The sequence below is a fragment of the Felis catus genome, chromosome C2, assembly GCF_018350175.1.
Source record: "Felis catus isolate Fca126 chromosome C2, F.catus_Fca126_mat1.0, whole genome shotgun sequence".
Classification (NCBI taxonomy): Eukaryota; Metazoa; Chordata; class Mammalia; order Carnivora; family Felidae; genus Felis; species Felis catus.
In genome coordinates, this window is record NC_058376.1 from 122,000,968 (window position 1) to 122,027,035 (window position 26,068).

Here is a 26,068-nt window from a genome sequence, read left to right on the forward strand (position 1 = left end):
AAATGGGAGCTCCAGAAATGGCCCTGTCAGAGGGCCCTGTCCTGGCTGTGACAGAATGAGGGACCTTGGGACCTGGCCTGGCCTCGTGACCATGACCATTCAGAGTGGGAAAGAGGCCAGGCCCCAGAAGGCCTGCAGGCTGCTGCAGTAAATGAAACACCATCGTTTGTAAACCTCTCAGTATGACCAGCTCAGTGCTTAGTCCGTCCCCTTAGTCAGACTTCATGAGGATGTAATAAGGGATGGACTATTGTCCCCATGTGCCAGGACAGAATACTGAGGCTCACAGAGGTGAAGTGATTTTCCCTACAACCAAAAGGTCACAAAGTCCTCAGAGGATTCCAGGGCAGAGGCTGAAATCAATTGAGGCACTTGATTAGCAATTATGACTTGTGATTCTCATCAAGGTCCTGAATTTACTCAGCAACCAACCTAGTCCAACACCTACTTTATGCCAGGCTCAGACTGGGCACCAATGATACGGGAAGGAGCAAGACCCAATGCCCTTAAGAAGCCAGTGATGTGGGAAGGGCACAGATAATCATGCCGGAAGACAGGCTGCGAAGCAAGTAGGTGCAAAGGGGAGGCCCTGCCCACTGCCAGGGGGCTATGCCCAATGGGCACCTTCTCCAGGAACAGCGAGGGTAGCCTCCAGAGCCTTGAGGTACTCAGGGACCCTGCAGCACTAGATGACTGGTCTGGGGACAGACTCCTGGTCTAAGCCAAGCCACTGAAATTCTCACATCTGGGAATGTGAAGCCCAGACAGAAAAAGAGGAGCAGAAGCCGGGAGTCATCAGGGCAGAAGCGTGGAACGGTCCACAAAGTCCCTGAGGCTGCCCTGAGGTTGCCCAACTCAGAGGTCTTCTCCTGTCCATTCCTGGGCAGTTCAAAGGGCAGATATCCAAAGTCCGTGCCAGTGGAGAAAAGCCCCTTCTCTGAGCTGTCCTCCCTGCACCTCACCCTATTCCTCCAGCCAATCCCCCAATCCAGAAACCAAAGGGTTAACACCCGGCACAGCAAGTGGCCTCTACCCTTGCCCTAGTCCTAAGGCCAGTTTAGGTCTGGTCATTAAATATTTTGCTTTGAGACCCTTCCTGTACATCCCTCTTCTCAGTTTGAGTGAGGCAGTGGCAGTGCCCAATACAACCAGAAACCCGTCCTCACGCACCAGGAGAGGTTTCACAGAGGAGGCAGCTTCTCAGGGGAGCTCCTGAGGAGCTGTAGGAGTGGGTCACACAGGGACGGGGCAAGCAAGCCAAACAGCAGGTACACAGGCTTGCAGGGGTGGGGGGCCGGCAAAAGGTGGGTTGAGCAGCACAGAAGACCCCAGGGGAAGGGTTGGCACAGAAGGCTAGAGACTGGGGGAAGAAAGCCAGTGACTGCATGGCCTTCTGACAGGGCCCAGCCTCAACCCTGGGGCTCTACCAACTCACGGGACACTGGGACATGCACCCATGCTTGTTCAACACACAACAGACGACACAAGCGCCCAGGCTGTGAGCTTTGTGACCTCCAGCAGGAAAGGAGAAAGTGCATGGAAGCCTATAGTCATACGGTATTTCATGATGTGTTTACATCAAATGGTTCACTCCCTCTTCCCCGTGATCTTGGACAGTGAGAAGCCCGGAGGTGCAAAGAGTTAACCTGAAACCCCTGGCTCCACACCGCCATCCACTAGAAAGAACAGGCCTGGCTGCAGATAGGCAACCCATGGTCTGCCAGAGCAGCCCTGCCCGAGGCAGGCTGGCACCCAGAAGCATTCCATCCAAATAACGTCTTCCCCACTGGGCACTGCCCTCCATCTCCTCTGCTCGTTCAGTAAATCTCAAGCCATGTGGTGTGCCCCCAGACACATTTGCAGAGGCCCGGCTCGTCATTTCATTAAAAAAATTTTTTTTGGGGGCGCCTGGGTGGCGCAGTCGGTTAAGCGTCCGACTTCAGCCAGGTCATGATCTCGCGGTCTGCGAGTTCGAGCCCCGCGTCGGGCTCTGGGCTGATGGCTCGGAGCCTGGAGCCTGTTTCCGATTCTGTGTCTCCCTCTCTCTCTGCCCCTCCCCTGTTCACGCTCTGTCTCTCTCTGTCCCAAAAATAAATAAATGTTGAAAAAAAAAAATAAAAAAATAAAAAATTTTTTTAATGTTTTATTTATTTTTGAGAAAGAGAGAGAGTGAAAGCAGGGGAAGGGCAGGTGGGGGGGGGGGGGGGGACAGAAGATCCGAAGCAGGATCTGTGCTGACAGCAGTAAGCCTGATGTGGGGTTCGAACTCATGAGCCATGAGATTATGACCTGAGCTGAAGTCGGACACGCAACTGACTGAGCCGCCCAGGTGCCTCTCGTCATTTCATTTTAGAGCTCTGCCATTTTCTTTTTTTTAACATTTAAACATTTTTTTAAAATGTTTTATTTACTTTTGAGAGACAGAGAGACCGAGCATGAGTGGGGGAGGGCAGGGAAACAGAGAGAGGGAGACACAGAATCCACAGCAGGCTCCAGGCTCTGAGCTGTCAGCACAGAGCCCGAAGCAGGGCTCGAACTCAGGATCTGTGAGATTGTGACCTGAGCCGAAGTCAGATGCTTAACTGACTGAGCCACCCAGGCGCTCCTAGAGCTGTGCTATTTTTATACTCAAAATTTCCACTCTCTGTTGAATTATTTTTTACCCTAAGGGTTCTCAATCAAGAATGTGCTGTCTCTATTCCCACGAACAATTAAAAGGTTGAAGTATATCTTACATTTATATGGCTCTGCAGCTGGTAATGCACATTCCCCTCTGTTATTTCACTTCATTCCTCACCCAGACCCTGCACGGTCATTCTCATTGCAGAGACGGGAGGGGGAGGCTCAGAGACTAAGGGACTTACCTGCTGCCCCCAAAGAGAACAGCTGAGCCTGAGGACATCCAGCCCAGTGTTCACTGCGCTGTGTCCCAGCTTTTCCTCAAACTGAAGAGCACAGGTGAGGAGAGCAGACCTCACACAGGCCTGGACCCAAATCTCCACTTATCTGCTGTGTGTGGCCTTACACAGGTGTCCTTGCTTCTCTGGGCCTCCTCCTTCGCAACTCTGAAATGGCAATTAACACTCAGGATTGTTCTAAAGATCAGGCTCCCGGCGAATGGTCTGTGCTCAGCGAGTGTAGGTTACACCTGGCCTGTGTCATTCTCCAGTCAGCACTGTGACTGAGACGGAGGGAACAGATTCTTGAAAATCACTTTTAGAAAAAGTGCAATTTACCTGTTAGCCAGCAGAGTGCAGTCAATTTCTGGTCGCTTCGTTTTGGGAATGACATACAGCGGGTACCTGTCCCCGTGTCGAATGAACACATGCACGGAGACCAGCTTAAAATGATGCGGGGCGTGACCTGTGGGAGAGGAGCATGTGTCCTGGTTAACGCGCAGGAAGCGTGGATCCTTTCCACTCTGCAGAAGTGGGGAGGGATGACCATGGCAAGAGGGTGCCATGCTGGGGGGTGGGGGTGGCTCACAAGGCAGGCGGAGGAACATGACAGGGCTGGTTATACATGTCTCAGACCTCCAGAAGTAACGGGGAGCCTCTGGGGGTGTGGCTGGGGGCTGGAGACCAGTGAAATGGGGGCATGTCGATTCGTGGGGCCTCCCTCACATCCATAGACTAGGGGGAGGCCCGCAGAAGTACTGGAAACGATGACTTCTGCTTTAAACCTCCACGAAACAAATCAGGGCACAAACTGAGAAAAATATTCAACATCATTCTTTGATACACTTTCAAAAAAGCAAAACTCAACACAGAAATCATAGTTTCCTGCACGTTTTCTACAATACACCAACAGAGCATCCAGCATCCTGTGGATTTCCTAAGCCCTGAGAGAGCTTACTGGAAAAGAGGGGAGTGGGGGGGGGAGTGATGCCCTAGAGCCCGCCAAGCCCACCTTTCCATCTCTGGTGTCTCACCGAAAACCATGATGGCAAACATTTGCAGAGGGCTTATCCTGAGCCACGTGCTGTTCAAAACAGTTACTTCAGGCCTCGGGCAGCCCTGTGAGTAGGTACTGCTGGTTACCCCCATTCAGCAGAGGAGGAAGCTAACTTGGGAACTCATTCAAGGGCACGACCTAGTGGCAACCGCAGGATTTGAGTCCAGGCCGCCGGGCTCCATACCGTGGCGCTATGCTGCTTGAAGAACTAGTTCCCAGAGGGGTGCTGGGTACCAAGTTAGGCGGCACAGGCAGGCCTACCTTCCATGCTGCGCTCAGCCACACTGGGGATGTTGCAGTACAAAAGAGCTTCGTAAATGGGGTCCATCACGGGAGGCTCGGTCACTGGGTCAGGCATGATTCTCTTTCGACTCTTGCTACTCACTCCATTCTTAGCTGTGGAGACCGGGGTCAGGTGGACTGCAAGGAAGGCAAGGCAGGTCATGGCACGTGTAGTCACAGGAGGGACCAGGCCGGCTGGAGGGGCCCAGGGTGTGGCTAGATTCTCACTGAGCGACTATTCTCTCCCACAGCATTAGGGTGGACTTTAGTCCAGCAAGAAGTCAGCTTCTCGTCAGGAAATGTGCCCTGCCTCTTTCTTAATGCCATTATCTTTTTCTGACCAATAATTACCTGTGCAACCACGGGTGGGCCACCCCAGAGAAAGGGGCCTCACTCACGGTGGTAAAGGAAGAACTTCATGCAAACTGATTGCTTCATTCCTAACACCCTCTGAATTCTAGGAAATATCAGGGAGGAAAACCATCACCTATGGAGTGCCAAGTGCGAGATGTGTTATCTGACAGATCTCATTGATATCACCTGCTTTGCACTTCGGGGTTCCCAAGAGCCTGATCCAGACATCACTCATTAATCCTCACAAGTCCACTTTATAGAGAAGAGAGCCTAGAGCCCAGGGGGAAACTGAGGCAGCTGCCCAAGGCGTATGTGGTGGATGGAACCGCATCTCAAGCTCACTCCTCTGCCTCCAGGCCAGGTTCTCCCTACCAGTCTTCTGTAGATCATACGTGGGTCCTGCAGTCTGTCCAGCTAGCATCCCCCTTTCTGTTGATGAACTGCTCCTTCCTCTCCTGGTTGTGGCTGAACTGTCAATCACAGTGTCTCTGACCCTTGGCTGGGGTGGACGTGTGACTGAGTCAACGAGGACAGTGATGGGGCAATTCGTCTCCTTTTCCTTGGCAGAGGTGCTGTGCAAACACTAGAAAAGGGTCTCTTTTGTATGATGATCTCTAAGAATGGAAACCTGGGCCTGCCCAGCCACCTATCCATCCTCAGACAGCCTCTGCTTGCTGTAGAAGCTAATGATACTAAGTACAGACAAGCAGACCAACAAATGCAGAGACAGAGAGAGAGAGAGAGAGGAGAGGGAGGAAGGGAGGGAGACCTGAGGATATCCATCCTTTGAGACCCTGGGTGATGTGGGTGAAGGCAGAACCTCTCTTAGAGGTCCCAGTTATATATACATCTTACATAACCCTTCTTGCTTAAGCTATTTTGAGTTGGGTTTTCGATACTTTCAATCAAATGAGTCCTGATTAATAGACTTTTATGAATTACTTATAAGCGGCTTAAGTCCATCTTCTGGGTCAATGGTCTCCAACCTTTCCATGTATGGGGAACCTCTCTGCAGCATCACAGATTTTCTGGAACTCTCTATACAATGGTAGTGGCATTTTTAGCATCCACCCACTGAGAAAATGCACAGAAATAGGTGTGCCCATGCACCATTTCTAAAAGGTTTATTAATCACCATAATATACATACATACATTTGAACAATAGCTAAAACAGGACCCAATCACCAATCTAAATCCATTTAAATTCCCTAATTTACTCTACAAATTCTTTTTCTTTTTAATATTTATTTATTTTTGAGAGAGAGAGAGAGAGAGAGAGAGAGCGCGCGCGCGCGGGAGTGAGGGGGAGAAGAAGGGAGAGGGGGAGGGAGAGGGGCAGAAAGAAGAAGAGACACAGAATCTGAGGCAGGCTCCAGGCTTTGAGCTGTCAGCACAGAGCCTGATGTGGGGCTCAAACTCATGAACTCATGAACTGCAAGATCATGAGCTGAGCTGAAGTCGGATGCGTAAAGGACTGAGCCACCCAGGAGCCCCTACAAATTCTTCTAAATAAATACTTTACACTTCCCTTTGGCAAACCGATGTTATAAACAAAAGGAAAGGAACATATATGCAACATGCCTAACAGACAAATTATTAATATCCAAAATGCATATGAGCTCCTGCAACCATAAAATCAGCAAGGGATATAAGCGGGCCAAGTACAGAAAAATAAATACCAATGGCAATAAGCATATGAAAAGATGTTCAACATTATTCATACTTAAATACAAAATAAAACAACAGGATGTGACACCCTGCCAACAGACTAGAATATCACGTTTTAATAATCCTGTCAGTACCCGCACGGGTGTGAAACTGCCTTCCACGTGCTGCAGGTGGCAGTGGAAACTGGAACCTTTGGAAGAATTTGGCAGCATTCACCAGAATGTTCTATGTGCTTTATCCCTGATCCCATTATTCTACATCTTGGAAGCTACTCAACAGAGGTATCAATTTGAATCACAAACAAGTATGGCCACGGAAATTCACCACAGTGCTGTTTGTAATAACAAAAAAGGGAAATCAACTAAATATCCATCATGAACAGAACAGAATGCTGCATCCACATTGGGGAATATTCTGCCATGACTAAACCGAATGGAAAAGAATCAAAGGTAAATGAAGTGAAGTGAATAAACCAAGTCACTAGATAAGAAAAAAAAAAAACTATAAATGTATGAATCTACAAGCATATTATGTAAGTGCATAAAAAATGTCTATAAGGACATCCTGACAACGCAGCAGTGGTTTCTTCTGGGGAACAGGGGTATGGGGTGTGAAGAAGTATTTTTACTTGTTTTTCCATAAATTTCCATATTTTATGTATTTCGCACATACATACTTACAGTAAGCATATGTTATACATATCCGATATGTATAGACATAGATGTATCCTGCTATAATGTCTTGATATACTATTAGCAGAATAGTATCAGTATACTTATTAGCATATTTTCATTCATTACTTGTATTACTTGTACTAAAACAACAATCACAGAGCTACAGAGTTGGCTCTTCCCCAATTCAAAATTAGCTCTTTGGTCCTACAGCAACGTTCTTCCCCGCACCCGGAAGGGGCCAGAACTGCTAACACACAGCTCGGGTGTCTGGAGGTAATTTACTCTGGGGGAATTTGTGCCAGAGCAAGCGAATGAGAAAAGTATATGTCTGAGGGCAGCATCTTAATGACCCAGCAATTCTGGCCGTGCGGCAGCCCTCAATCCTTAACTCTGTTCTTTTACGGAACGGTGCCCGATTCTGGCTTCTTAACCCTGCCTGTGGGCACACTCCCTTGGAGTCTGGGTCAGAGACAGGTGAAGCTAAGGACACATGATGGTAGAAGTGACACAGAGACTGGGGGCCACTGGTCCCTGGGCATCCCAGAGTCCCCACAGTTTGCTACTTTACCTGTAAGCACATGGGGTAAGGCCTATGGGGGCTACCACTTGGGAACTGCTATATACTGAATGTCTGTGTCCCCTTAAAATTTGCATGTTGAAATCCTAACCCGCAGTGTGATGATATCTAGAGGTGAGGCCTTTGGGAGATGATTAGGTCAAATGGGATTAGCATCCTTATAAATGAGACCCCAAAGAGTAACTCTGCCCCTGCCCCTCTACGGTATGAGATTGCAGAGAAAAGATGCCTTCTAAGAGGCGGGTCTTGACAGACGCCGAATCTGCTGGTGCTTTGGTCTTGGACTTCCCAGTCTCCAGAACTGAAAGTAATACATTTCTGTTGTTTAAAAGCTACCCTGTTTGTGGTATTTTTACTAAGCAGCCCATGGAATAAGAAGGAACCATAGTAGCTGGGTTCAAATGACCCATTCATAACCCCGGGAAGCAGTGGTTTGAAAGACTGGGTAAAAATCACAGACCTTCCATCCAGAAGGACTGTATCTGCTGCTTCTTCCTCTGACATCTGGGCCTGTCAACCTCACTCACTAGCTTCTGATAGCACCCTGTGCTGTTTACACCTTCCTGAATCATCAGAATGCAGGGCCAGGCCACATGGGGCCCTTTGACGGGTCCTCCACACACTAGACATGTTGGGGAGGTTCTGATGCACAGAAGCCTGGGGTGAGACATCCCCCCCAGATCCACCCTCCTGCATACTCGCCCCCAACTTGGTTCTCACTGTCCTGAACTGCTCAGAGCTGTCCCCACTACCACAGGTGTTTCTCAACCACACTCCCCCCTTTACATCTAATTACCCTCATCTCACCGCTGCTCCCCAAATCTGGCCAACTCCATAAGGATCCCAGGGTCACCCCTCCAGGAATCCCATCCCGACATCCCTCTTCCATGGGCCCACCTGGTTCTTGCTGCCATCTTGGCTCACACCACAGTACCCATAAGCAGGGCTGTCCACAGCTTGTCAACCTGCCACCCCAAACATCTTGAGGGTTAGAGCTATGTCTTTTTCCCGTTTATAATACTGCCCATTGGACCAGCACAGGGCAGGCCCTCCATAAATGGCTTGCTGAACTGGAGGACTGCTCTGAGCCAGGGACTGTGCTCTCTGCTTTTGATGAAGTGTCTCACTGGGCAGAGGAAAGAGATATAAGGGCCCAGGGTCAGGATCAGATCATTACTTACCAGCACAGGCCCCTAAGTTGTAAGCCCCTGTCTGGCCTTGGGCCTCAGGGGTTACTGAGGGGTTACTTTGACAACTTCAGTGATCCACAGGATCAGCAGGTAGTCTCACAGACAGATGTCTGCTGCCAGCTCATTACCTGGGAGTCACTCTGACTTCCATACGGACAGGCTAGTGTCCTTCCTCGAGGGCATCAAGCCAATGCCCACGGTCTCTAGCTCATCTCCCCATTATCAGGGCTCTGGCCCAGGGCAGAGAATAAAAATCTACCTGTACACTTGGCCTTTTCCCACAAGGTCTGGCCTTAACCCCCGGTATGCAAGGCCTTTACAGGTGCTTCAAATCTGACTTGACTGAGTACTGTGCCTCCCCTCCGCACCCGTGTTCCTGAGCCAGATCACCTCCTGTCCCTCCCTTCTGTGGAGTGGCACCTCCCCCCATGCCAACCCTGTGGCCTGATGGGGGACTGTCATGCTGCTCCTCCAGGGCTCTGCCCTTGCCAAGCTGACTGGGGTCCAGGGATAGGGACCTGAGTCTAGCCAACTGTGCCAATAAGGGCCCTTTCCAGGAAAGAAAGGCTTCCTCACATCAAAGGAGCAGTTTCACAAGGACTCAGGTGGCCTCCTGCCATCCCTACCCTAGGCCCTGGGCTGTAAGATGTCCCCTACTGTCCCTGTGCTTGTGTCATTTATTTGTCAGCTCTTCCTCTCATTACACGGGCACCTGGAAGGTCCAAGGCCCAGGTGTCACAGACCCAGAGGCGTCCGCGTGGACCGAAGCACAGCAGGGCTGAAGTGCTGGCTCACTTCTCCACCAGTGGCTCAGCTGCCTGAGTTACACCACGGACTGCAGCAGCAGAGAACCTCATCGGGCCAAAAGAGTGGCCCCTCCATCTCCTTTTTACCCTCCTAGCTCCAGGGCCTGCCTCACCATCAGCCCTGGGCTGGTCATCTCCCTAGGGGACTGCAGTCACCTCTTTCGTGGGGCTCCTCCTTTCCAGGGCCACTGAAGTCTGTCCTCAGTCACCCTTGCTGCCCATGGTTCTGACTGCAGACAGGTGGTATGGGACTGGGGGCCACCGAGTCACAAACCTGGGTTCAAGTCCCAATTTTGTTACTTCCTAGCCACGTGACTTTGGGCAAACGTTCCTGCCTCACTATGTTTTATTCCCCTCACCTGTAAAATGAAGATAATGGCATCCCTACCACAGTGGTGGCACGGATGACCGAAGACCTTGCCTGTGGAACACCATATAGTGCCTGCAGTGTGGTAAGGGATAAGAAGTGTTATTTGCATGTCTGGCCCCTTGAAATGATTATTCTGGCTACTTCCAGGCTCTTAAAAGGTACTCTCTTTAACTCAGGATCTGGAAGCGATACAGACCCTCTGTGTCCACACCTTTCACAGAAGCACAATGAACGAGTCTCCCTTCTCCTCTCGACTACTCAATTTTAGGAGCTTTTCTGACTCCTTTAAATACCTTCGGCATATCCAAGATGACACCTTTTTTTTTTTTTAAAGTAAGCTCCATGCCCAAAGTGAGGCTCAAACTCACGACCCCAACATCATGAATCGCATGCTCTACCAACTGAGCCAGCCATATGCCCCCAAGATGGTACCTTCTTACAAGCTAAAATACCCCTGGTCCTTGTACTCCCCAATCATCCAAAGGCTCTTGAATTCTCTCTCCTTCACTGGCCTGCCAGAAAATAATGATTTGCTCCACAGGCAATTTCCACAATTCCCTCAGTGCTCCCCAATCCACTAAATTGTCCTAAAGGCCCATTGTTTCTCTACCCAGCACTGAATATATAAATATCTATATGTAATTCTCAAATATAAGACAGAACCACAACCAAAGACCAGTTCGGTTATCTGCCTTTGGCCATTTACTTTTAAAGGCAGGAGTAGAAATCAAGCAAGGTGAAAATCAAGTCCACATTTACTTTGAGAGACTGGATTTTACATGGACAAGATTGATCAAATAGCTGAAATCTGTCCTTTCCGACCTATCCAGTTTGGGCTGCAATATAACCAACCTTTCCTGTTCTCCTCATTCTTAACCATTCTTCATTCCTCATTCTTGTTGGCTCATGGTGAACCACCGTTAGGTAGGAATCTAGTAAGTGCTTTTGTCCCAGTGATAAGCCTGGTCCCATTCAGGGAGCCAGTAAACCACAGCAGGTGTAGCTCATGGGGTTGGGACTCACATCAGATCAGGCTGGAGGTATTGTCATAGACTGTTCCCAAGCTCTTAATTCCTCCTTGCCTGACCTCCCTCTGACATGGGTAACTGAACCCTAAGTCCACGGACTGCCAGAGCACAAGGACTGGGTTCCCCCTACGGCCCGAGCGTGAGCCCAGCTGTGGTCTCTCAGAGGGGCCAGGAAACCTCACTCTCCTCTGAGGCAACTGATAACTGGCTTGGCCCAGAGTCCTTTGGATGAGATGACAGAAGCACAAAGGATGCCAAATCATGACAGAAACTAGAAATCGGAGAGTCATCCAAGGACAGGCTCCCAGAAAGAACTGTGAAAATAACTATCAGCCACTCTTAACCATCTCTCAGCCTGAATCCCCTCTGCCTCACCTTTGAGAATCTGATAAAAGCTACTGCTCCTCTACCCTGAGAAAGGACTGCATACACGAGCTTCTGAATCCGGCAGTTCACAGGGTTCAAAGGACCCCTGAAATGAGACAATGTGGACATCTGCAGACTCAGGCTAACAACCCTAGGTGCCTGGAAACAGGTTTCTGATTTCAACACCCTTGACAGGAGATTTTTCTTTTTTCAAAATGCAAAAGGAGCTGTACAACTCACATAAACATGTGTTCATCCTAAAATAGCCATTCAACACTAAGGTATAAAAAGAAGTGAAAATCACCCATAATCTTATCACCTAGAACAACCCACAGTCTACATTTTAGCACATATGTGTGGCTGGATGTCCTGCCAGAGGTTAAATCCATGCTTCTATCCCTGCTCTGGTGAGAGTCACTAAGGCCCAAGGACATTGTTTCCTCTTCCCCTCAAGAGGAACAAGTAAGTTTTCTGTCTCAAAGGTCTACCTTTAGAGGGAAACTAAACCCCAATGAGGCCAACAAACCAGCTGCGCAGAAAGGCGGCTGGTCGTCTGTCTGTGGGAAGGGTCACTAGGAAGAGATGGCCAGGGGTGAGGGAGAGCTTTGGGGAAGCCCCCCTCACTGAGATAATGCTGAGGGAGGGACCTGTGCCCTCAGGTACCTGGAGTGACCAGCCAGCCCTTCCTCTGCTGGATACCTGGGGCTGGGAAGAGGCAGAACTCTGGCTGGGTTCCAGATTCTCCAAGAGGCAGACCCCTGGGCAGTGGGGTCCAGTCCCTCAGATGATACAGGAAAGACAGGAAGGGAGGCGGCAGGGGGTGGGGGGGCGCAAGACGTGATGCTGCAGCCCAAGCCAGACATATCAGAGAGGGGCCACACATCATGGCCGACTCCCTGTCCCTCCCACCCGGGGTGGGGGGCAGCCTGGCTCTGCCAGGCGGGTGAGGCACTGTGTGTGGACAGTGAGACCGTCAGAGAGTTCTTCCTGGGTGCAGCCTGACTTCACTCTCACATGCCAGATTCAGATTCTGCTGTCAAGACTTCATTCCTGGTAGTTTCTTAACCCACCAGCCTCCCCTTCCCCTGGGGCAGAGCTGCCGTCAAGATCACAGGGCTCCACCTCTGATTATGACTTATCTCATGCCACTGTGGATTTTCTTGAGTTTTGGGGGTTTTTAATGTCATCAGCTTGGGGCAGGGGCAACAGGGCAGTGGGGCCCAAGTTCATCAGTGCAGTTGGAGTAAACTCCACCTGGGCAAACTTGCACTATGTCCTTGGCTCCCCTCCATCCAGCGGTTACTCCAATGTAAACACCTGCAGCTTTCCTCTCCTCACACAGTCCTGGCATATGCGGATATGCTCCGAAGTTCACTGGCTACTTTGGCTAACGTTTTCTAGTTTTACTGACTAGCCCTGATAGTCTCCTCTTCTCTAAAATGAGATTCCCTTCCTTGTGGGTGAAAAAATTCTGTAGGTAAGTGTCAAAATTAAGTGTGCCAAATCCACTTTCGTCACGTCTTATGCGATGAACATGTTCACGTTGTAGTTACACTGGAGGAGGGGTGAGAGTATCCCATAGCAGGCCCTTCCATGAGCTAAAAATAGACATATTTAATGTGTGTGGGGCATTTCCAGAGTGGGGGTGTTGTTTCTTTCTTTCCCCTTCCTCCCTCCCTCCCTCTTTCATTTCTTCCTCCCTTCCTTCTCTCCTTCCTTCCTAGTTTCTGATCTTAGAGAATTTCTCTTAAAAATAATTAGGCAAGAGGCGCCTGGGTGGCTCAGTCAGTTAAGAGTCCGACTCAAATCATGATCTCGCGGTTCAGTTTGAGCCCCACGTAGGGCTCTGTGCTGAAAGCATGGAGCCTGCTTGGGATTCTCTCTCTCCCTCTCTGCCCCTCCCCTGCTTGCTCTCTCTCTCAAAATAAATAAGTAAACTTAAAAAAAATTTAAAAAAAGAATAATTAGGTGAGAGGATGGAAATGTGCATTCCAAGATGTTTATGAAAGCATTGCTTATAACAGACACAGGGGGAAGGCAGCAGAAGTGTCCAATGGTAAATACTCCCGCAGCCATTACACCATGATTACATATACACCCATCTGTAATCACTTGGAAGGTTGTCCATAATATGTTAACTAAAAGTACATATGGTATTTTATATGGGAATACATGTGTGTGTCAATTTAACAGTATTGACAGGAAGGGAAACTCATTCTATGTGGTAGTTGGATATGAATCATTCAGAGAAAAAACAAAATTAAACCTCTCAGAAATCAAACAGAAAATAAGTCTCCAAGAAAAGGATTGAAATTTTAAAAATACTACATGTAAAACTTTAGTGATAATGTCGAGATTGGGATATTATGAACAGAACTTAGGATAAAAATGCAAACCCTCATATTTAACTCCTCATTCTTTTTGACTCCAATTCACCAAAATAAAATCCTAGGAGGAACCTTACTGTGGCTTTTAAAATAGAGTACATAGTACCTAAGGCCCTTGGCATCCTCAAATCTTTGTCATGAAAACACTAAAATCTTCATGAATCCCCACTTCACACACACCACTGGGGCACACGCTTTCCTCCATAAAATGGACTCAGGATGAAGGGCAGGGAACCACAAGGCCCCCAGTCGGCTGGCAGGGCCAGGCCTGCTCAGCAGCCAGGAGCTCATTCCCAGCTATTATTATCCAAATTTGTGCCTCAGCAAAATCCCTACCCCCATCTACTCCAGACCTTCAAGGGTGCGTGCAAAAAAGCAGGAGCTGTGAATGTCAACAGTCAACTACAAAGAGCAGGCTGAGGCCGGGGTGTGAACAATCAAGGTGAATGTCACAATACCCAGGCACCTGTTGGGGGCTCCTCACTCTCCTCCTCAGAGGCAATTTTCTTTTATTTAAAAAAACATTTTTTTTTTCAACGTTTATTTATTTTTGGGACAGAGAGAGACAGAACATGAACGGGGGAGGGGCAGAGAGAGAGGGAGACACAGAATGGGAAACAGGCTCCAGGCTCCGAGCCATCAGCCCAGAGCCTGACGCGGGGCTCGAACTCACGGACCGCGAGATCGTGACCTGGCTGAAGTCGGATGCTTAACCGACTGCGCCACCCAGGCGCCCCCCCCTTTTTTTTTTAATTTTTTTTTTTTGAGGCAATTTTCTTTTAATTTACACACGGTTCCAGCAAACTTGGTTATTCCATTTCCCAGAGGACAATCGATCCAAAGTAGCATATAAAAGGGGAAGGGGTGTGAGGACTGCAGGCTGTGGGAAAATGGTGGCCCTGCCGGAAGAGAGCTACCTGGGAAACTACTGAAGACACACGTACACACCACCACTCATACTACGCACACACAAATGACTCACACACTAAGCCGGTTCGGCTGGGGTGCCTACTGTGTGCGTGTGCGCACACACACACGTGATTAAGCTGAGGCTCCTCATCTGCCCACCTGTTTCCCTTGGCTTTGGAAACCCACCTCTCTGCTGCCATTCTTTTTTTGTTTTTGCTTTAATTTTTTTTAATGTTTATTTATTTTTTTGACAGAGAGAGAGAGAAAGCACAAGCAAACATGAGTGGGGGAGGGGCAGAGAGAGAGAGAGGGAGACACAGACTCTGAAACAGGCTCCAGGCTCTGAGCTGTCAGCACAGAGCCGGACACAGGGCTCGAACTCACAAACCGCGAGATCGTGACCCGAGCCAAAGTTGGATGCTCAACCGACTGAGCCACCCAAGCACCCCATCTGCTGCCATTCTGTCTCCTTCATGGCTTCCCTTCCTCTGTCTGCCCAGATTTCATCTTTGCCCTGTCCTCTCTTTCCTCTACCTGTGTGACAGGGCACAAACTCCAAGGTGACAGGGCTTAGCAAGTGGAGACTGTGGAGAAAGGAAGAGCTTGCACACCCCCACGGGGAGCAGCCACTACCTCACTGCTTGCTCTAGCTACTCTCGCTGCAAGGGACCATGGGTCTCAGCTTGCTGGAAAGTTGTGTTTTTTTTTTTTAAAGAGGGGCTGGAAGTTTAGGTGAAACTGCCTAAGTTCTAAAACATTCATAAATAAAAGCAAAAATGTGAAAACATTGGTTGGGCCAAACAAAACTGTCAGTCTGGAGTGGCTTCTACATGCCCCCAGGAGACCTGGTCTCTCCAAGTCATGGCTTCAGGAACAGTGAACACAGAGTGCCCCAGCAGGGGGTCTGGACAGAGTCTCTCTTAGGCTCAGATCCTGAAATCCACTTTCCAGCAGTACGTAGTACCCAGCCTGCCTTTGGGGACCTCCAATGACCTCCATGCACCTCAGAGACACCCCCCAACTACCCGTCCTGCTCTGTGACCAGCTTGTCCACTTGTCTGGGCCTTATTCAGTCCCACGGAGCCATCAGCTCCACGTGGTTACCTCCCAGGCCATGTTGTGGGCAGGCCATGTCATGGGCTGGGCCTTGAGACTTTGGCACACTTAACCCAGGGGGAGATGAGATGTTTACGTGAATAAACGCATGAATGGATTAGTGAATAAGGCATTCACCGAACTACCCCAGGCAGACTCCTGCGTGTCCTGATGGGGTCTTCCCTCTTCTCCCATCACCGTGACTCACTCTACCGACCCATCACCTGCCGTTTTGGCTTTGCTTCTTCTCCCCTGGGCCAACACCTTCAGGGTGCCACCCTCAGACTTTTATGGAGGCAAAATGGCCTGAGTTGCCTCCCGGCTTCGTGCTTCCATCAGCCTCCAAACAGGGAGTGTCCAAAATTTGTGCTCACTAGACTCACCCAGGGAACTTGTCAAAAATGTAGATTTCTGGGTCCCATTCCTGCCAAAATTTGGATTCTGGAGGAAGGGCACAAAATGTGCTCTTTTTTTGTTTTTGGAATATGTACTCTTTACAAGTCCCCAGGGCCAGTCTGCTCAAGGTGCTCAGGAGCCCACACTTGGCAAACACTATCCCAGACTGTGGTCCTTCCAAGACATAAATCTGCTGGTGAGTTCCCTCCTTCAGCGGCTCCCCACAGCCTTCAGGACGTCACGTGGGGATGGAGGTGGCCCCAGCCTTTGTCCACGTTAATAGCTACACACAGGTGATTGAACTGGTCCTGCTCTCTCACTGCCTTTGCACACCGTCTCCATCTGCAGGAATGCTCTTCTCACCTTCCTCCACGGCCAACGTCTACTCATCCCTCAAGGAGGTCACCTCTGCTGGGGAGTCTTCCCTGAACTCCCAGTCTAAATTAGCTTCTCGTCCTCTATTGTCCCATATCACCCTGCCATAAATGATCTCTAATCCATTTTATTTAACAAACATACACACACCAATCACTATGAGCCAGCCACTGTTCTAGGTGTTTTATAAACATGACCTCACTTAATCCTTTACTAACGCTATGAAATAGGAACCATCATTATCCCTATTCTACAGATGAGGAAACTGAGGTATGGAGAGGGTAAATGATATGGCTGAGATCACCTAGCTGGTAAGTGGCAGGACAGGGATTTGATCCAGGCAGTCTAACTCTTTAGCCATGTTCTTACCCCCTCTCACCTTACATGCTATCGCCTCTTACCTGTGTTAGCACAATGTAATCTGTATTCCAAGTGTCTGTCATGATTCTCTTCCAGTAGACAAATGGCTCCTGTGGCCTTTGAGGGATTAAGCTACCGGCCCAGGATCTAACCCGTGGTGGAAACTCAAGGAACATTTGCTGAAGGACAAAGTTACACATACTCATGGCACTGGATCAAACAAAAAAGGTAAAATTCATGAAACTTCGAAGCTTTAAGAGACCTTAATCAGGCCCAATGACCTAATATTCTCCTCTTTGCAGAGCAAGCCTCCAGAATTTGCACACTATGCATTCCACCTCTGTATGACACTGACCTTTAGGCTGTTCCACCTTCTGCCTAACTGGAATGTGTCCCCATGGTCACCTGGGCCAACAGAGAACAGGTATGACTCCTGCAGAAAAGGTTCTTCAGATATTGAAGACAGCCCTGGCTTTCACGACTGCAGGTAACTTTCCCTCTTCTGCCTGGGGATCTGAACCTCTAATCCATCTTCGGAATTTCCTTCAGAATCTGCTCTGGTCAACTGGGGCTCTGCCCAGGAAAATTGCCCCCAGATATAGGTGCCATGTGCCCAGTGTAGACTGGTTGCTATCTCGGCCAATGAAGTCTAATCAAACCCAAATAAATGTAAGATATATTTCAAAAGCCTCCTCCCTGACAAGTGGTTGAAGGGTCACAAGGCTCGGCAGCCTGTGGGACACCAAGAGCCCTGGTTTCTGAAGATGATATGTGGTAACGGGACTCCGTGCTATTGCTTAAAAGGTTTACACTGACTATGCTTCCAGAAGCCAAGGGTTTCCCTGCAAGGTGTCTGTTCTCACACCAGCATTGCAAAGCAGCAATTAATTCCATTTTACAGAAGAAACCCAGGCTCTGAGAAGTCGAACTTGCCCAAGGGCACACAGCTGGTAGGTGTCAGAGCAGCATTCAAATCCAAGGCTGTCATTCCAGAGCCTGCGCACTCCTGTCACACTGCCATCTTGGGAATGCTGGGTGGAACATGGTGAAATGAGCATAAAATAAGAATTAAAGAAAGGCTGAACCGAAGCAAGAAAATGGACGATTACAAAAGAGCACAAAGAGCAGAAACATATCTAACTAATCTAATCTAACATAACTAATGATTAGAAAACAACTAATCATTCACAAGTCTTCACGCCCTGGCCCTCTTGCCCAGTTGCACTAACGGAGTGCCTTAATTTGAGAAGTAATTTTTCCACTTGTAAACATTTTAACCAGAACTAAAGATAGGCATGCCTTCCTTGTTCCCTTCTACAATTCAAACATCAGGAATTTCAGAATTTCCCTATTTCCAAATTCAAAAACACCAAGGACTTGGAAGTACAAAATGAATGATTTTTATTAGAGGCTGTTAGCATTAACGCCATTTAAAAGAAACATATTTTGAGAAACTATGAACTGTGTCTTAACCTTTTTTATATCCTTTCCATACCACCTCCACCCCGACACTGCAGAAAAATGCCCAACACACATAAGCACTTAATAAACATACCCGGGTTCACAGACCCACTTTCTGCACCAAGAGGAAGAAATGCTTATTTAAACAACATGATTTTTAAATTGTAACCCGGGTCATAACTTTCCCATATTCAAAACACCAGAAAAAGAAAACTATCAACAAGACAAAATACGTGATCATTGCAGAAAGCAAATAAAACTATACTGTTCACTTAACGCATGAGAAAAACTACGTTATGTTTGACTGCCTCAAAAATATTACCTAAAATAGTTACGTGTGCTAATTTGGCATTCAAAAATTAGTCAAAAGAAATGATGAAAAAAAGTCAATATAATTTAGGGTAGGAATGAACACACAAGCGTTAGTCAAACATATACCTTCGTATTATCAATTAGTGCCATTCCTCACACCATAATAACCAGCAACCCGCGACACAATTAAATAAAGCAATTAAACTCCATTTCTACAGAAATGGGTAAATTCCAAAGTTACAGTTTACCTAGAAGTAGAACAGCAGTAAGAACATCCATATCTTAATATCTTCCCGAACTCCGATGTAGCCAAGAATAAAGAGCTCAAACCCAGGCAGCCTAATTTACTCTGCAAAATTTTCCTTAAAAAAAAGTATGGCTGAAAATTGGCTCTCCTAAAACAGAAGGTACTTTCAGAAGAGTTATATAAGCAAAACACACTGGCCAATTCAGTGACGTGGAAACCACCTCATGCAAAAGAAACGCAGCAAACACAAGTAACCCACATTCATGTCTCGGGACCCGTCAGCTTCTCAGAATAAAACTCAAGGTTGATTGTACCCACCTACCTCTCCAACCAAAGGAGGGAAAATTTTTTCATGACGAGTTATGAACAATTAAACTGCCGAGGGTCCTAGCACATGTCTTTTTAGAAAGGATTTGTATTTTATGGCTCATTAACCATCTGGAGTATCTTTAAACTTCCTATGCCCACCCTCTCTTGACCTCGTTTCCTATCCTGGAAGGATAAAAGGAGTATTTTTAATAGTCTTTTGTATTAGAGATAGCCTGTCACATGTACCAGACGTGTGCATGGAGTATGTCACATGGAGGTGTGTCAGGGAAACCTGCTCAAAGCCTCCTCACTTCAAACCACTTATTCCAAGTGCCAAGTCTGTCCCACGTTCCCCAGTGCACTCAGAACAACCCACTTGCTGAACCACCTGCTCTTCTTTCCATCACTCAAGCGGCAACAGAAACGCCACCTCCTCACAGAGCCGTCCTAGGCAGTGATGGGTGCCAACCACTTGTCTCCCACCCATCAGGGTGAGCTGGTATAATGGAGGGAAGGCAGGTGACAGCAAAAAAAAAAAAAAAAATTGCCAGCATCTTACACTGTCAGCTTCAAGTACACAGCACCAGAAGGAGAGGGAATTAGGATCAGCCTGTTTTTTGGAGCAGGTGTAGCTCATTCATTCGTTTAATAAACAGTCATGAAACACCTACTGTGTCATTGGCAGTGCAATTTCTAGGGTATAGGGGGAAACAGGACATGGTCCCTGCTCTCAGAGAACACAGAGTTTTATATATATATATATTTTAAATTTTATTTTTCAGAGAGAGAACACACACAGGTTATGAACAAGCAAAACAAAAAAAAAAAGCACATGCACAAGCAGGGATGGGGTGGAGAGAAAGGGAGACAGAATTCCAAGCAGGCTCTGAGCTGTCAGTGCAGAGCCCAACTCGGACCTCGAACTCACAAACCATGGGATCATGACCTGAGCTGAAACCAAGAGTCAGACACTTAACCGACTGAGCCACCCAGGTGCCCCTGAACAGACAGTCTTGTTGAAGGAAGAGACACAAGAACTGAGCATTAGAATACTACATGGTTAAGGTAAGGAGGGGAACAGGTTTAGGGCATCCTGGATGTGCATCAAAGAAGCACCAGACCAAGTTAGGGGTGAGGGGGTTATGGAAGGTTTCTAGAGGAGAAAAGGACTGAATGAACCATGTGGAGAAAAGGATGGGAGGGAGGTGAGGAGGATGGCACTCCAGACAGTGGGGCTGATGGGATCTGGGCACAGAGAACAGAGTAAACATGTAGAGAATGCCAAGTAACTCAGCACTGCTACAGCACAGAGATCAAGGGTGGGGGGGGGGGGGGGGCGCTGGGTGGAGGTGGAGCCTAGAGGGCAAAGAGCCTCCTAGACACCACTGGCCACAGCTGAGGGGTTCCAACCAAGGACGTGCCAGGGCCGGATCTCTGTTAGAGGATGGCCACTCTTGGGGAGCAGTGGGGTGCACAGATTTAGGGCCCAGCCTGAGCACAGGCTCCCCGTGAAGGACAAAGTGTTGGGCGGTGAGGTCCGTGGACTGACTTCATCGGCCCTGCTCTTCCTCACCACACAAGACTTCCCATGCATGGTCCTTGCTGCCCCAGGAAACAGAGTTTGGTACCTAATTCCCCCACCCTCCCCAACAACGGCAGCCCCACAGTTCACCGAACATAAAATAGACACCTGACGCTCAAAGAACCAACCAGCAGCCAAATATCCCTTCTCCAGCCGGGCCACTCAGTGTCTCTGCCTTGGGAATACAAGGCAGAATAACTGGGCAATTTAGTAATCTGTGCAAAAGCCAAAAACGTATCATGAGGCCTAGTGAGCACTCTAGTTCCTTATGGCCAAAAAAGACACTCAGGACAATGCTCTGCAGTTTGGGATTTGTACTCACAACCATTCACCATCAGTACCAACAATAAAAAGACTCAGTTGTTTTAAACTGCATTGTTCATTTGAAAAACAAAGGCTTTGGGGCCTACTTGTTTGCTCCCCACAAGGGCCCTCTATTTCAGAATGAAGCCCCCTCCCCTACCACGACCCAGTGACACCAGGCGATACTCACAGAACTGCAGGCTGAGGCTCACAAAGGCCAGCAGGGCAGCCAGGGCCAGCAGCAGCAAGAAGCGATTGCGGAAAAGCATTATTATTCGTTCTATTTTCCTTTCATGGTTTCACCTCCAATCGGGAACACATCCTGTGAATAAAACAGAGGCAATAAACATGTGTTCTGAGGTGGAAAACCAAGTTTGTCAACTGAAAATAATCCAATTAGCCCAGTCCTCCAGAGGGAAGCGGGAATCCTAGTCGGAGAACAATAGCCCACTGTTGGTTACGTCTTTGCCCCCAAGTAAGAGCAGCCGAGAATGATCCCTTCACATTAAGAGGAGGAAACCAATTCGTGAACGCTTCGTTGATCTGACATCAAAAGAAAATGAGATACTTTCCAGCATGACCTTTCCAAAGAAAAAGGTAAGGAAATTTATCGAGCACTTACAGTGTGCCAGACAGACAAGTGTTTACTGACCAGCACGTACTCACCCAATGCTGACAACCAACTTCTACATCTTCAACCTTTTTTGGTGAATATTGGGCTAATATGATTCTGGTCTTTTTAAAATTTTAATCCTTAAGCTGAATGCCAGTCACTGTCACACGTCCCGCAGTAATGCCTTTGGGGATGGCTGGAGTGTCCCGGAGGACTCGTCCCTACACTCATAGCTCCATCTGCTAATCAAAGGCCTCTTCGCATCTGGACCGGTGACCCTATTTCAGCGGCGTCCGCTGGTCTTCCCACAGCCCCATTCCACCCATGCTTATTTCCTCTAACCACGTCAGAGCAGTGCCAAAGGACGTTAAAAAAAATGGTGAGTGATGGGCACTAGTGAGAAAAGTGAATGCTGGCTCTAGGTGGCAACCTGTCAGTCTTAGACACCCAGTTTATCTCCTGATTCTCTCTGGGGTTCCAGATAGAACTTGAAAACGACACTCTCCTCAGAAAAGATTCAACGTGGTACAGTAAGAGGACAACAAAAATTTCAAACCTTCTCTTAGTGGAGGCATCTTTTCCTCTTTCGGAAACAATCTCCTTCAGAGCCCCAAGAGACGCAACCAGACAAAACTCATTTACTGATGTGGGGAGGGTTGCATACCTTTGCGAATAACATAAACTAAAAGCTACTGAATTGTGCACTCTGGGTGAACTGGATGGTATGTGAATTTTATCTCATCTCACCTATTTTTTTAAAAAAGTGTATTGGTAGGGAATGAAGTATGATCCAGAGCGCTGGAGTCCCTTATCTCCCAGCCCCTAACCCCAGCAAGGCCCTGCAGGGGATTTTGGGAACCACTCCTTTAAAGAGATTTGTCAGACTTTCTACAAAAAGAGAACATTTGCTAAAAGACTAACAAAAATACACTTGCACCTCACAAGTGAGCCTGTACTTTGGCAACCAGCATCTCTGTTAAACAGGTCCCAACCTTAGACCTTCAAATAAGCACTGCTTCTGTCCCTTTAGTCACCACCCCTAACCAAGGGGCAGTGCCTAGCGTCCCAAAATGACCTGCAACGCCTCCTGGGGACACCCCCTCCCTGTCTTGGAGGGGACTCATTAGACTCACAAGTTTAGCATCATGGCTAAAACAGCATACTACCCTGGCTGATCCCACCCCAGATTTAATGTATTTGGGACCCCAAATAAATGTTCTCTGTTTCCAAAATTCAAACTCCTCAGAAACTCTACCTGAGAGGGTCTGAAAAGACATGCGTGGATCTGAAAGCAGCTCAGCAGAATCTGTGCTTGGTGAGGGTCAATGACTTCTGCACTGAACCCCCAAGGAGGGTGAGGTCACAGTAGGAGACAGAACCCGGGTCCATTGGACTATAGCACTACAGGTATTCCGTTCTGTGGCAACAAGGAGGGTGAACCCTTGATGCTGATAAACCCCAATCCCAGAAACAAAGTGTTAAGCCTGGGTGGCTCTGGTCCACCTTGACCTCGGGGGGTGTCTTTGGTAATTCCCAGCTGATTGTTCAACAGTAAACCTCCCCATAGGAAAACAACCTAAGGAAAATCGGAGTCAAGGTTTCTGCCCTCCACCCTAGATAGCCTCTACTGCCTGGCCCAGCTCCCCAGGGGATGAGCATGGAAGGCGACAACATTCACCTACAAACACTGGCCACAGTGTTTTCAAAACATACCCCACGTGGGCAGAATAACAATGCTCCCTCAGCCACCCTTGCAACCTAGGTATGAGCCCCTTGGCAGCCTTCTAACTTAGCTCTGCTTCCCCAGAGACCAGGAACTTCTTTTAAAAAAAAAAAATTATTTTTAAAAGAGAGAGCATGTGAGGGGGCAGGGGCAGAGAGAGAGGTGGACAGAGGATCTGAAGCAGGCTCTGCACTGGCAGCAGTGAGCCCGACATGGGGCTTGAACTCACAAACCTTGAGATCATGACCTGAGCTGAAGTCAGATGCTTAACGGACTGAGCCATCCAGGCGCCCTGGAACGAGGAACTTCTAACTGCTCACAACCATCATTCCCTAGGTTTCCATTCACAGAGCACAATGTGAACCAGCCACCATGTGGGGCCCTTGACATGACCTCCTTTACTCTCTGCAGGGCAGATGTGTGTGCTTCTAATACGCAGGCAGAAAACCAAATCAAGAGCACACGTTATTAAATCATGGCGACAAGATACAAACAAGATCTCTGTGCCTCTACAGTTTGTTTTTACTCGTTGTGTCTCCCAATAGGTCTGCACACTGATTCTAGCTGCAGGCTGTGGATCAACACAGAACAAGTTGACTCTTGGCATGTGCTGGCTTCTTAGATACTCGAAAACAGCTGGCAGCTCCTTGTTAAACAGCCTGTGGGTTTCAAAGCCCTCTCCTTACCTCGGTCATTCCTGATTCAATTTATTCCACTTTATCAATGACCTCCTTATAAGGTGATCCTTCTGATTGGGGAAGGTGAGTGGGGTGTGTGGGTGGAGATTAGACCACAAAATGAGGAGGAAGTTCAGAGCAAATGTCCCCTGTGGGGTATCTCTGTACCCCTGACAATAAATACGCTGGAGCTTTTCTTTATGCCCTCCTCCCCCTTCTGTTACCATGACACCTTCTGAGGCCACCACCTTTTCCTTTACACGAACATCTTCCAGTGTTCCTGCCTGGGAGATGGCCTTTGGGGTGTTTCTGAGCTCTACTGTTAAGAGGGCTCAAAAAAAAAAAAAAAAAAAAAAATTAAAAAAAAAAAAAAAAAAAGGGGCGCCTGGGTGGCGCAGTCGGCTAAGCGCCCGACTTCAGCCAGGTCACGATCTCGCGGTCCGTGAGTTTGAGCCCCGCGTCAGGCTCTGGGCTGATGGCTCGGAGCCTGGAGCCTGTTTCCGATGCTGTGTCTCCCTCTCTCTCTGCCCCTCCCCCGTTCATGCTCTGTCTCTCTCTGTCCCAAAAATAAATAAAAAACGTTGAAAAAAAAAATTTAAAAAAAAAAAAAAAAAAAAAAAAAAAAAAAGAGGGCTCTACGGTCCTTGCTGCCTAAAAATGTTCTTTATATCTTCTTAAGTTTGTTTGTTTGTTGGGGGGGGGGGGCGGTGCAGAGAGAGAGAGAGAGAGAGAGAGAGAGAGAATCCCAAGCAGGCTCTGTGCTAACAGTGCACAGCCTGATGCAGGGCGTGAACCCATGAACTGTGAGATCATAACCTGAGCTGAAATCAAGAGTCAGATGCCCAACCGACTGAGCCACTGAGGTCCCCCTAAAGATGTTCTTTCTTATGCACCCCACCAGCAGCATGGTGCTGAAAGACAGGCACAGCCCTGGGGAGTCAGACACACCTGGGCCAGAACACTCATCTTAGTGACATAAGCCAGTTCTTTAACCTCTCTAGGACTCAGTTTCCTCATCTGTGACTCAGGACTAATTCCCTCAGGAAAGACTACGCACAATCCCCGGTATGTGACAGACATTCAAAGGACAATGGCTGTTATTAGCATTACTACCTCATCTTTCTCTCAGTTCACTTTGCCACTTCTTCCCTCCTCTTAGGTAACAGGAATAGTTCCCTCACCTGTTTCGTTGGTTCCTCCACGTACACGAGTACTCAACGTTCACCCGTTCACGTCCACATCCCTCCTTCTGTAGCTCCGGCTCAAATGCTGACTTCGGCCTCTCTCTCACTCTGAGCCTGGGAAACAACCTTGCTGCTCTGGGAAATCACCCACCTCTGACTTCTGAGCCTGGGGGTACGTCTTGCTTCAGTACCTCAGAGACCAGACCTGCCACTTGGTTGCTCTGCATTTGGGTATGGGAGGCGAGGGTCTTTCTTCTCGTGCTGGGCCAGGTCTGGCCCTTCAACTACTTGCTGCTTCCAAGCCTCTCAGCGGATTTCCTACCACACTTTCTGGCAGGTGAGGCCACCAGTACTCCGCCTACGGTTTTACCTGACACTGCCTTTTTTACATGAGGATGAACCACAATACTGTTCAGAGCTGTCTTCTGGTGGGCCTTAGGTGGAAACAACCACTACTCAAGGAGTTAAATCTCAGGCTTAGAGCACGGTGGATTTGTAGTAGTGATAGTCCCCAATTTGTTCACGCTTTTCTGTATCCACGGCCTGTGTCGTTTCCTCCCACATGGACTCTAGGCTTGGACAAGGTATTCACTTCAGCCAGTGGAGACAACAGTAACAGCTATAAGAAGAGGCTTGAGAAGTACTTATGCATTAAGGCCTGTCCTCCTTTGCTGCTTCTGGAACACTGTGGCCACCATGGAAAGACACCCGGCTACCAGCTGTCTTCCTGGAGGCCGTGAGAGACCACATGGAACCAAAGCAAGGGGTCCCCGCTGAGGTTCTCTTCAAACAACCAGCCTGCCCATCACCACACATGTGAGCAAGGCCAGCCTGGCCATGCCACCACCAGATGGATACGAAGAAA

At 48.4% G+C, this 26,068-nt stretch overlaps 1 protein-coding gene across 6 annotated transcripts in view; it reads right to left on the bottom strand.

The window, feature by feature from the left end:
* Positions 1 to 26,068, bottom strand: part of PXYLP1 (2-phosphoxylose phosphatase 1) — a 73,014-nt gene that overhangs the window by 15,015 nt on the left and 31,931 nt on the right. For 4 of the 6 annotated variants that reach the window (XM_023260516.2, XM_006936369.5, XM_023260517.2 and 1 more), the window contains 3 exons: positions 21,197 to 21,328; positions 4,216 to 4,374; positions 3,237 to 3,363 (listed from right to left, as the gene is read on the bottom strand). In XM_023260516.2, coding sequence (XP_023116284.1) covers positions 3,237 to 3,363; positions 4,216 to 4,374; positions 21,197 to 21,275 — 365 coding nt within the window. In that variant the 5' untranslated portion in view covers positions 21,276 to 21,328. Of the gene's footprint in view, positions 1 to 3,236; positions 3,364 to 4,215; positions 4,375 to 18,813; positions 18,976 to 21,196; positions 21,329 to 22,874; positions 23,015 to 26,068 lie in introns of those variants that run through there. The other 2 variants (XM_003992050.6, XM_019810635.3) reach the window with 2 other exon arrangements.